Consider the following 13,079-nt stretch of genomic DNA (forward strand, 5'->3'; position numbering starts at 1 on the left):
TAACTGAAGAGTTATAGTCTGTGTTGAGTTGCACCAGGAGAGGCTAGACATACATTGCTGTATGCACTCAGTCAGAAATGCTCTGGTAAACACTGCTGAATTCTGAGGATAAGCAATCCAAGAATAAGGAATGAGTTTCTTTCACAAGCTATTGTTTGCCTAGGAAAGAAACATCTAGTCAAAGTGCAAATGGAGAGCTGGAAAAGTACTCAAGTCTCTGGAGAACTTATAAATCCATGAAAACTCTGGTATTTACACATTTCAAAGGGGTGATGGTGAAAAAGCAGACACTCCAGCTATCAGCAGAATAAGACATTTCTGGAGTTCAGGAAAACCACACAATATAGTGCTGTGCCCACGTTAGCATCCACCTGACAGCATCACACAGTCAAGTCTGATATCTCTACATGGAAGGACTGCGTATATTACAAGAAGTCCACCAAAAGGAGAATTGTTTGTACCACAAGGTGTCATCTTAACTGCATTATGATATTTCTTTGCTAGCTCTCTGCCTCTTCTGTGGCTCCACTTTCCTTTGTCCAACTTGGGGCTGCAGTCTTTGGCTAGGGATTAATTTTCATGAATCATCTGAAAGCCATTGTGCAAGCCAACTGTCTTATGTTAGTAAGGTACTACAGGTGCCATCTGATTATTTTTATTAATAAGACTTATCTTTGTTTTTTCCATTGTGTGGTTTCCAGCTCTTGTGCATGTTCTCTCTCTTTTAGTATACCAGCAGGAGCTGACATTGCTGAATTCAAGGATAAAGTATGCCAAACAACAACAACAACCAACCAACCTCAAAAACCCTCCTATTTTGCTCTCCCCATTTGTTCCCCTTTTCCTTGACTGAGGAAGCCTAAAATTTAAGTTGAAAGAGAAGGCATAAAGCAGACTCAGGTCCTAGATGCACTGTCCTGCTGGGGAAGGGTCTTCTCTCTTCAAAGCATGGGGAAGCTTCCTCGCCCCCAACAACCAGTACAGTGGTACCTTGAGTTAAGAACTTAATTTGTTCTGGAGGTCCGTTCTTAACCTGAAACTGTTCTTAACCTGAGATACCACTTTAACTTATGGTTAAAGTGCTGCTGCCGCCGCGTGATTTCTATTCTCATCATGAAGCAAAGTTCTTAACCCGAGGTACTATTTCTGGGTTAGTGGAGTCTATAACCTGAAGCGTCTGTAAGCCGAGGTACCACTGTATATCAGACTTTCTTCCCACTGTTCTCAGTAGAACCAAGTACTCAGGACAGAATGTTGCCTTTTGATTGATGCAGGAGTCCAAGATCCCATTCCCCACCCTGTACATGAAACTCCTCCACAGGCAAGTTCCTTTCTCAATGTGATATACCTCTCAAAAACGAAAACAAATACTATGCACACTCAAGAATTGGGAGGGAAGGTGGCAGATAAAAGACTCCAATTTCTGGGAGTCATCCAAGTGGTTAAATGCTCAATGTGTTTATAGTGCAGGATATGACTATTTGATTTATGGATTGATTACTGTGGAAGTGTGTTGAGCTTCTGAAGTTTGACACCAGTGAATCTTTGCTTAATTTCAGTTGAAGTTCTCCCTTCTAGGTGTTTGCATTATTTGGGTAACACCTGCAGGATAGGTACAAAAGGAGTAAGCTGTCTCTAGGGAAAACTAAGAAACCAGTGTTATTCACCATGTCTTGGTAAACCAATTTAAGAACAAATGACCATTACAGCTTCCAGAGCAGGAAATTATGCCTAGGGAAATCTAGAGTACTCTTAAAAGCAAGACTGCAGCCATTTTTATTTTTAGTTCTACAAATGAAAGAAAACAAGAAAGCCTCAAGCAAGATTGCATTGTATTAAAAATAAATAAATAGACCTATTCTTTCCTAAATATCTAAAGCATCTGGTGCTTTAGAAATGAGAGTCATGAAAGCTCTGACTCAGAAGAAGGGAAGTACGTAAACAGAAAGCAAAGGAAGAGCCTTAGGTCCTAAATAATCTCTGCCTTCATAAGAGACCATTATTTTTTTCAGAAAACTGAAATCTTTCTTATTCCAATTTTGAATGCCTTCACTACCTCTTTTCAAGTACTGTACTGTGGAATATTTATTGCAGTTGTGAGGAAATTTTGCAAAGTCATGGACAAAACCTGCTCACCTTGAACTTTAGAAACTGCAGTCGCTTTCCAGATGTAATATATGAAACGGGTTTATTTTACTTTTTAAAGCATCCTAAGAAAAGAATGAGCAAGAGGGTAGAGAAGCAAAGATAATGAGCCCCATGTGCTTTCACAGGCTGTCTTCTAGAGCTTCAGCAAACAGGCCACTGGAAGCATATGGAGTTGCTGGGTCAGAGGATTTACTAATAAACTACTCATGTAGAATCATAGAATTATGGAGTTGGAAGGGACCAAGAGGGTCATCTCGTTCAACCCTATGCAATGCAGGAATCATTTGCCCAACAAGGGGCTTAAATCCACAACCCAGAGATTAAGATTCTCATGCTCTACCGACTGAGCTACCCCAGTTAGGTTGAACACACTAGGATTTGATAAGGTTACTACTGACAAGTGGTTATGCTTTACTACTGCCAGGACAGCAGCCTTTTTCCTTGGGACATGTTTTTACACCGAGGAAACAGAAACCCTGCACTCAACTGTGTTATTACATAATAATGACAATACTAAACCTAACCATTTCAGGATTATTAATGGACAAGCAAGGCATAAATATTATAAATGAAATAACCTGTTTTATTTTAATGGTCTAGTTCAGATTTCCCTACCTAGTTCCCTCCAGATGTTTTGGACTACAACTCCCATAATCTCTTGGCCGTCTGCCATGTTGGCTGGAGTTGATCAGAATTTGTACTCCATAGACCCTGGAAACTGTCCTTTTCCTGTGTCTTGTTTTAGGCTGAGCTTTCTAAAAGTTTTGAAAACGGTCCCTATGAAGCAAGGAGAACGAGGGAGTTTTTGCATACATGTTCTTTAAAACCAAGAAAACAAATTACATATAGATTCCACGGCCAATGGACATATCACAGCTGAACGGCCTGAAGTGTATTATGTGCTTTTGGTGTGATATAAAAGCAATTCCCCACCTATAACTGAGAAGGAAAGGTTGCCCAGCCACAAGTTTGGCTCCTCAAAAGCATTTTAGCAGTGGTATGTTAAGTGGAGTGGGCATGCACATACATCTGCATGCACAGACAGAAGACAGCCGCTAAGGCAGAAGGGTCTTCGGAAAGTCTATGTTCTTTGTTCTGGAAGGGAAGGAATTCTCACAGCTTAGATGCATCCCTACTAGGAAGGTAATGGAAAAGTTCAGAAGCTAAACTGTCACACCCCACCCTTGCAACGGGAATATACAGACAGCAGATCAGAAGACCTCACTCAAGATAATGCTGTCTTTCTGCAGAGGGCAGTTTATATCTGCCAGCAGGAGTCCGAGCCAATTAAGGGATTCCTATATAAATCTGTTCAGGCACAGACTAGTGAACAAGCTGTGACCCAGAGAGAGCCGCATCCAACCTCTGCAACATTTTCTGTGCTTTCTTCTCTAAGCTAGGGAAGACAGCTATGCTGCTGGCCTGGATTTAGCCTGTTCTCTTGTGTGGATACTGAAGCTACATATAAAGAATATCCTAATAATGTTGCCGCGTTATTTGGAGGCACTGTCAGATGGCTCAGTGAATGCAACCTACTTTAAACAGACCTCGATGTTTAGCTTGACTGCATGCACCCAACAATAAGGGCAATTAAGGTGGCAAGGCCAGCCAAGCACCTCCATGTCATTTTAACCTGGTTATCAGGATCTGGGTGATGCAATCCAGCCAACGGCCAGCTTGCCAGCAAAACTCAGTAGGACGATAACTCACCATGGAAGAAACGTGAATCATGCCATCTGACTTGGGAGGTCCAAACCGTGCAAAGGTTTCTCAAAGCAGCACTTGCCTATAGTACTAGAAAATGTTTTTTCCCTCTTACAGGTGTGCCAAATTAAACTGAGATACACATTCTCCTTCGGCCATCACTCAAGTCGATTTGACAAAAGCAGGAATACTGGCCCCTTCAGGGGACCCAAATTCTAACATAAGGGACTTGGGACGAAACTGTGACTATGGAATAGGAGTTATGAGAGGGACCTGCTGCATGTAGCAGACCCACTGCCAATCAGCAGGAAGAGTTTCCTACAAGATATAAAACCCCAACAAGCACCTGTTTGTTTTGGCATCATCTTGTGCTTTTTACACACCTTAACTTGTTTAAAGTTAACACAACATGGCTGTGAATTCATTTACTTATTTATTTACAGTACTAACTATATTTATATACTGTCTTTCTGCCCAAACACTCAAATATATGCAATGGATTTTCATGCACATACTTTCTGAAAGAGATCCTCTCAATTACTGATATGGGGTTGTTTGCTTTTATTATTTTTACCCTGTTTTTCTGTGTTTGGACACACAAAGTAGCTTACAGAATTAAACAGACAAAAACCACCACTAAAACTAATGTGGAAGGCTCTGGAGATCAGGGCTCTATTAGTTCCAGTGACAACAATGCAGGCTTCTTCCTCTTCGAGGGCTCCTTCTTAGGCCCAGTGCAGATATATCCTTAGTCTCCAACCAAGGAGTCAAACAGTCAAGGCTGCCAAGAGTTGCAGTTCCACATTATACTTATTCAGGCATTTGTAATAGGGTCTAACTAAAATGAAAGTGCATGCACAAACACCCTAGCTGTTGCATCCTCCAGAATCTATCATTCTCCGTGTGTTCCAATACATCTGCCTGCAGCAAGGAAGGCTCCTGTACTCATGGAAGCTTCCCTTTGTTCTGGAACCCTGCTTTTCCAGTTTTCCAAAATGCATGGGAACTCAACAAGTACAAGTGGTTTCCCAAGTGCAGGCTGCTGCCCTAGAACACACAAGGGACAACAGGCTTGGGAATGCAGAGCTAGTGTGTTCATGTACACTTTCCCTTCCTAGCATATTTTGGTTAGTCATTTACAAACACCTGAACAGACTACTCTCAACTCAAAACCCCATTCTTTAAGAGAAGAGCAGTGGACTGAGTTGCTGATAGGCAGAGTATTTGGTGAAGAGTTTACAGGAACAGTAGCAGAGCTGAGATTATTACCAGCACACCATCTCTTTCCGAAACAAGAAAGGTGCACTTCTATATGGCACTGACTGAGGCTGGGTGGATCTCTGAATCTTATATACTTCTAATTGCACAAGAACAACCAAATTGCCCAAGCGCACCCAAAGTTTCTCCCACACTCTTAAAATACAAATCAGGACAAGATAAGGAAACCACTCTTAGGTAAACCTTATGCAAACAAGAGCTTACTTCCTCCATTAATGCAAGCTTATACCCCGCTAAAGCTCTGGCTTTCTTCACCTGTAAACCAGAAAAATCCTTGGGGGAAAACAGGTTCTGCCATCCCCATTACAGAATCCCAGCTCAGAGTACCTATTCAAACCTGAATGTAACATCTTATTGGCAAGTACAGTCTTAACATGTGCAAGCAAGAGACACATGCTCTTTAAAAACCACACAGTGGGTGGAATTCATTCAATGTACCATATTTTTCGCCCCATAGGACGCACCAGCCCATAGGACACACCTAGATTGGGGGGGGGAATAAAGGGAAAAAATTATCCCCCCCCAGGCGCACCCCGTGCTTCAGGCTGCTGCTCCCAAGGCTTGCGGATAGCTTCCTGAAGCATGGAGAGCGAGAGGGGTCGGTGCGCACCGACGCCTCTCGCTCTCCAGGCTTCAGCGAAAGCCTGCATTCGCCCCATAGGACGCACACACATTTCCCCTTCATTTTTGGAGGGGAAAAAGTGCGTCCTATAGGGCGAAAAATACGGTACCACTAAGTGTGGTATGTGTTTGAGGAATTAGGCCCACTCATGCAATGGGACTCCCCCCTCAATGCACTTCTAAACCTGTTCTGGGGTTCCCCCAACAAATTAGTTGTATCCCACCCAATGTTTTTGAGGCCATGGAATACGTATCACTAGGACTAGCACTATCAGCATATATGCTGTGACTTGACAATATATTAAGTATGTCCAGCCAAAGAGCCCACTCAAGAACTTGGCACTTCCTTTACACAACTCAGATAAAGCAATACAAGAGCAGAAAATACAAAAGACCAGCCTCTCCTCTTTGCAGCTAGCAACTGAAGTCACATAGCTGCAACAGGGATCGCAGATGGAAAACTAAGATAAGGCAGCCCTTCTCCTGCTACTGGCACTTATTGTTTGAAGAAGAGGCAGAAAAAGAGAACAGCAATTAAAAAGGAAGAGGGGGAAACGGCTGGGAGAAGAAATGATGGATTGGGAGCATAAAGATGAAGAGCTTATATTGCCAATGCAGGCAAGTGCCCACCTCAATCCCACCACATATTTTGTGCATACCTGCTTTCCCAAAGGTATGAATAGGACCAGAGACCTATAAAGGAAAGTTACCAAGGGAAGGGTGACACCTTTCTTACAATGTACTGTGCAGTTGCCCCCAACACACTTTTTTCCACTACTAAAAAAGCACCTGTTTGAATTTTCAGGGAACAGTGATTGGAGCCAAGCTTTTATTACCTTTACCAGCAGAAGGCACAAATTTTGTTTTATTGCAGTGTTTTTTTTAGATGAACATTTTATTATGTTAGGTTATTTGTATGCTTGCTCTGGGCTCCTTTGGGAGGAAATGAATGTAACAAAAAATAAATAAAATGTTAATTGCTCCTTTCTACAATGTACTGTGCAGTTGCCCCCCAACACATTATTTTCCCACCACTAAAAAAAACACACCTGTTTGAACTTTCAGGGAACAGTGATTGGAGCCAAGCTTTTATTACCTTTACCAGCAGAAGGCACAAATTTTGTCTTATTGCAGTGTTTTTTTAGATGAGCATTTTTTTATGTTAGGTTATCTGTATGCTTGCTCTGGGTTCCTTTGGGAGGAAATGAATGTAACAAATAATAAATAAATAAAACATTAATTGCTCCTTTGTAGTTATAAACACTTGTGAAAAACATTCACATACTGTATATGGTTGAAACTGCAACCAGACACATCCCTGGAGACCCTTGCATATCCAGGGTGGTCCTCAACCACACCAGATTTGAGCAGATCCCAATAGTTACACTATAAGCAAGACAAATACTCCACATGTAGGACCCACAATTTGCCTCCCCCTCACCCCTGCTCAAATATCTACAATTTCAGCCCAGCATTGTAAGTATCACAGAGAAAGCTGACACCCACATAGACACTCCAGACACCTACATAATACAATTAAGAGTGCTGGAAATGCAATTACTCCCTGAAGAGAAAGAACAGGCAGCACACCAAGAAGCAAAATTTAAAAGAGAAATAAAAAGCCATCAATCAAAAAAGGAAAAGGGGGGTGGTATTTGGGAGAGGATTAGGAGCTGAGAGATGAAGAGCTTACTCGGTCACTACAAGTCTGGCTCATCTGGCTTTTGTTTCAGACCCATGTTAAGTATGTCCTAATTTTAACTTCACTATCTACTCGCCCTGCTGCATATCTGTACTACACAGAAACAGAACAGATTTTCTCAGTCATTAAAATTTAGTCAAAGTACAGCAACAGAGCAGGCAAAAGTCAGGAATAGAGAAAAGGTAAATAAGCCCAAAATAAATGCTCTGGGATTAGCCATTTGCAATCGATTGGTTAGGGAATTTAGTGAGTGGAGTTCAAATAAAATTGTCAAGTGGCCCTTTATCCTAGGGAAAAAGCCACAGCCAGACTTTTCAGCAAGACAACAGCAAACAGTATATTGAACTTTCAGTAGAAGGCAGAAAATCAGACTGTAGCAAAGGAGAACACAGATCACAAAGAAAAAATGGGCACTTGGAAAATAGCCCAATAGAAAGACTGCTTTCAAGAAATGTCACTTGTTACAGGATGTGTGTGCATGGTGCGTTTGATGCCTCTAATACATCCCACAACTTTATCACTGCAATCTTGCAGCAAAAGAAAATGCTTACTAGGAAGCTGCACTACTTTCCAAATACATTAGACTAGAGGCCTACTTTGCCCTTCCAACATTCCACCATGCTGGGGTGTGAGCCAGGCAGCAAACATTAATTTATAGATTCATGCATTGTTTCCCTTCCATGAAACAATTGCTAGTATTTCTTCCACTTTAGGAAATACTAGCAACCAGCAGCATGACGTTGATTACTCATCTTAAGGGATACTCCATCCCAACTTCACCCTTTTGACAGCTGACCCTTTTGCCCTCTAAGCATCCTAGGAGAAGCTTAAAGGTGATCAAGTTGTTTAATAAGGGTGGGGATCACAAAAGAGGTGGGAAAGGAGGCACAGTTTCCTAGCTTAGCTACATTTCCACCAACATGCACCAGTTTAGCTGCTTCAATCCACCTGCTATAAAAAGGAACCAGAATATGCCTGCTGCACCTTTCCCCTAGATACCAAACTTAAGACTGGGGGAGGGAGCATACAACCGCCCCTGTCAGAGGGAATGAGCAGTTTCACATCCAGAGGTCACGTGAACAGGAAAAAGCCAAGTCTGCAATTGCCAAGGCCTGATATTCCCAAAACATATGATCATGGAAATCTCAAAATGAAGTCAACCCTCTTAATGGGAAGAGAGGAGAAAGGGATATATTACACAGCAACAGTTTCTTCTTTTACCTCTTACCCACCAACCAACCACCGCAGTTCACCATTTCGTTGTCTTTCTATCTTTCTCCACCCCACACACCCCGGGGGGGGGGGACATAATAAAGATCCCTCTCCCTTTAAGATTTCATAAGGGAGAGGAAGCAGCAACCTAACAGGGTAATAAAGTCGAGAACATCTTTCAACAAGCCTAGACCTAACGCAACGTCCTCTGAAAAGAGAAACGTGGAAGTGGAGCGGTGGGGTAAGGCGGTAGATAAGGCAGTCCCACCCCAAGGACACAGATGTACCCAGCACAGGCCCCACTCCCCACTGGCTTGGCTACAATCGCGTTAGGAGACCCCGCGCCCTACGAATTCCCATAATCTTAGAGCTGGAAGGGGGTGCCCCCCCAGGGTCATCTAGCCCAACCCCCTGCAATGCAGGAATTTTTTAAAAAACAATTTTTTTTTGCCCAGCGTCTCGAACCCACGACCCTGAGATTTAAGAGCCCTCCTGCTCTGATACGGGAACACCCAAGTTGCACAGAACCAGGGCAAGACGAACTCCCCCCCCCGCCCCCTGCAACGGCAGATCCCAAGGGATCCGGAAGATCCCAGCTGCTGCTCCTTAGCAAGAGTTGGGACGCAACCCCCCCCCCCCACGCGCTACACAGCCTCCCACCCCTCGCGAGGCCTCCGGGCAAGTCTCGTGGAGGGCGCGGCCCCTTTAAGGGCGGCCTGTCACAGGCCCCGGGAAGGGCGAAATGGCCGGCGGGGGGGGGGGGGGGAGGCGAGAGCGAGAATTTCACCTCACCTTGGCACCCAAGAGGCGCGCGGCCGCCCTGCTGCTGGCAGTCAACAAGGTCATGGCGAGCGAGGAGCGGCGAGAACCTGACGCGGCGGCGGCGAAGGGGCGAAAACCAGAGGCCGCCTCGAGGAGAAGAGGGAAGTCCGGGGGGTGGGCGGGGGGGAAGAGAAGGGAAGCAGGCCAGACCAAGGTTGAAGAGCGGCAGCAGACGCCTGAGGAAAGGAGCGGCAGCGGCTGCGCCCGGCAGGGTCCTCACAACGCGGCGGCGGCGTCAGCAGCGGAGGGGCGGGGCCTGGCCCCGGCGGAGGACCCCCAGGCTATTAACATAAACGTCGCCGAGGCGCCATTGGGCAGCGCGGCGGGAGGGGCGGGGCTTGTCCGCGCGCGGGCGGGCAAGGGCGTGGTGCTGCCTGGGAGTGAGGCGCCCGAGTCAGGCGCCTGATTTGCGTGGCGAGAGCGTCTGAAGTAGCCTCGTCTGCACACTCACATATATAAATTAATGCGGGTTCAGCTGAGGGGCTGGGAGTATTTGGTGTTGCTAGTCTTGTGGGCTTTCCGTAGGCGGCTTGGCTGGGCTAGATAGGCATTTGTCTGACCCTGGAAGGTTATTCTTTTAGGCTACCTTTATTCCTAACTTCCTCCTGCCGGCTGCAGTTCGAAAGCACTTCAAGGTGCAAGTAGATAAATAGGAACCGCTCCAGCGGGAAGGTAAACGGCATTTCCGTGCGCTGCTCTGGTTCGCCAGAAGCGGCTTAGTCATGCTGGCCACATGACCCAGAAGCTGTACGCCAGCTCCCTTAGCCTATAGAGCGAGATGAGTGCCGCAACCCCAGAGTCGGCCACGACTGGACCTAATGGTCGGGGTCTCTTTACCTTTTTATTCCTAACTACTCCCCTCCCCCCATCGCTTAAAGTTAAAGGGACCCCTGATCATTAGGTCCAGTCGTGACTAACAAAAGTTGTGAAACTTAAAGCCCAAATGTGCATTATGTGTTTTTGGCTAATTTTCCACATAATTAGGGGATTTTCATGGCGACTCACTGCAAATGGTAAATATGGTTGATAATTTTAGGCTAAGTTACTTCATTTATTCACCCCACATGGTAATGATCATCCCATTTTTGACCTCTGGCCCATAGACTAATAGCATAGGGACATCACTCAAGCATCATGCTAGTTCTGACACAATTTTGGATTCTATCACATAGCAGAACCAGAGCAGGTGGTAAAGAGTGACACTGCATTAGATGTTGCAGAACAAAAGCCTAGCATTAGCCGGGCAAGCAACATCAGACCAGTGAACTCTGTCTAGGCCACTTGCTCTATTTGCTTCAAATACCACACTCCCAGAAGCTGCAAAGCCCAAAGCACACATCCTGCTATTATCATGGCCAGGCTGCCCCTTCATGCAGCAGATGTGTGACCAGAGTGCAGAGTCCTCATGCTGAACCAGGGCAAAAAGGTCACAGTAGTATGCTCTTTCCAGATTGCAGCAGAGGCTATTTCAATTAGTCCTGCAAGGACTTCCAGTCATTCATGATACGAGTTATGTCCATTTGTCTATGTAGATGACTAATCCCTACATTTCATTTTTTTTTTAATTTCCCAAGGAAGGGAAGGGGTAGAGGAAGACACCCTATTTGAGTTTTAATCTTAAATAAAAAACATTTTGCTTCTACCAGTTTGTTTTTCTTCTTCACCATGTTATCCATGGATGCAACACACACACACACACAAAAACAGGCTGTATTCATAACATAAGTCAGGAGGCTGTATCTCATAGAAGCATAACAAACAAACTAAACAGCCTGTTTAGTTCTCTTGTTGCCATAAAATAATAGGTAATGAAATTTATACTGATCATTTTGTTTGAAGTACTACTCTGTTGTTTTTGAAGTAAAGCCCTAGTCTGAGGAATAAACAGGGGAACAGATTTGGGAAGAAAGAGATTTACGTGATTTGAGAATTGGCTTTTGAGAGGAAATTGGAAAAAAGGGGGCTTTCTAGGTGAAAACCTGGCTTTTGAATAAAGCTTTTGGTATTGGCTGATTTGACTCTACTCTTCTACCTTACACAGTTGTATACTGCTTTTCTTTTTGTACAGTTTCACCACTTGTAATTTTGGGCTACTTTGTGCACCTTTCTACATTGTTGGGAAGGTTGGGCACAAACCTGTTAATGAATCAGTTCTTTTTCAGCTGTGACCTCTGAGCAACTTCCCTGCGTGAATTGGAATTGTACAGAAGCGAAACAAGCATTTTATAGTAATACAGACTTTGCAGCAAAAAATTAGCATAAGACAAATAGAATAATATTGAGCTTAATGTATAAAGATGAGGCTTAACTTTCTTACCACTACAGCTTCACTTCACTTCCTTGACTAAATAGCATCTGGTTGGATTTCACTATCCCATGGGTAAAATTATAGGACAGAATGGACTTAGCTAATAAAGTCATATTCACCCAGAGCCTCTAAAGTCAGCTGGCATGGCAGACCAAAGTTTCCATCACATTCATCTGCCCATTTCCTAACTGGAAGTCCTAGGACTCTTGACTAGTTACTACAAACATATACAGTGGTACCTCGGGTTAAGTACTTAATTTGTTCTGGAGGTCCGTTCTTAACCTGAAACTGTTCTTAACCTGAAGCACCACTTTAGCTAATGGGGCCTCCTGCTGCCACCGGAGCCCAATTTCTGTTCTCATCCTGAAGCAAAGTTCTTAACCTGAGATACTATTTCTGGGTTAGCGGAGTCTGTAACCTGAAGCGTATGTAACCCGAGGTACCACTGTAATCACTCTAAACCAATTCATAACCTCTCAGGGACCGCTGCTCATTACATGGTAATAATAATCTGCATCTGAGCGAATATGTGGCAGAGGTTAAGATTTAGACCAGAGAATAAGTTCACTCCCAAGCTTGGAGGCAATACTGGCTCAAGTTCTATGATTTCCAAATAGTTGCTAGCAGCTGTCAGAAGAAACAGAAACTTCTCCCTCAATTCTTCCCACAGCCTGATTTTTCTTTATGTCTTGACTGAGCACAGAAGGGGAGTACAGTTCCACTGTTGCCCTTTCAACAATGCAGCATGGCAAACTTGCCTCTCCTTCTTGTGCTGATTGATAGCATTACAATACAGTAGGATAATCTCCTCCCTCTGGGCACCTAAAATCCACTAATTTTCCTTTAGCTTTGATCCTCCAACCCCTATGCCCAGTGGAAAGAGCCAGCTAATCTATGTTAATTATCTGCTAAATAAAAATCTTTCAACCAGCATTTTACATTATCAATACAGTGGTACCTTGGGTTAAGTACTTACCGTATTTTTTGCTCTGTAAGACTCACTTTTTCCCTCCTAAAAAGTAAGGGGAAATGTGTGTGCATCTTATGGAGCGAATGCAGGCTGCACAGCTATCACAGAAGCCAGAACAGCAAGAGGGATTTCTGCTTTCGCTGCGCAGCGATCCCTCTTGCTATTCTGGCTTCTGAGATTCAGAATATTTTTTTTCTTGTTTTCCTCCTCCAAAAACTAGGTGCGTCTTGTGGTCTGGTGTGTCTTCTAGAGCAAAAAATACGGTAATTCGTTCCGGAGGTCCGTTCTTAACCTGAAGCACCACTTTAGCTAAT

General features: G+C 44.1%; 1 protein-coding gene across 1 annotated transcript in view; it reads right to left on the reverse strand.

Annotated features, from left to right (window-relative positions):
• CS (citrate synthase) overlaps positions 1–9,845 on the reverse strand; it is a 32,850-nt gene extending 23,005 nt beyond the window's left edge. The window contains exon 1 of the mRNA XM_083728924.1: positions 9,458–9,845. Within this exon, the coding sequence (XP_083585050.1) occupies positions 9,458–9,511 (54 nt within the window). The 5' untranslated portion in view covers positions 9,512–9,845. The remainder of the gene's footprint in view (positions 1–9,457) is intronic.
• Between the last annotated feature and the right edge of the window lie 3,234 nt (positions 9,846–13,079).

Source organism: Podarcis gaigeae (assembly GCF_964106915.1).
Source record: "Podarcis gaigeae genome assembly, chromosome: 2".
NCBI lineage: Eukaryota > Metazoa > Chordata > Lepidosauria > Squamata > Lacertidae > Podarcis > Podarcis gaigeae.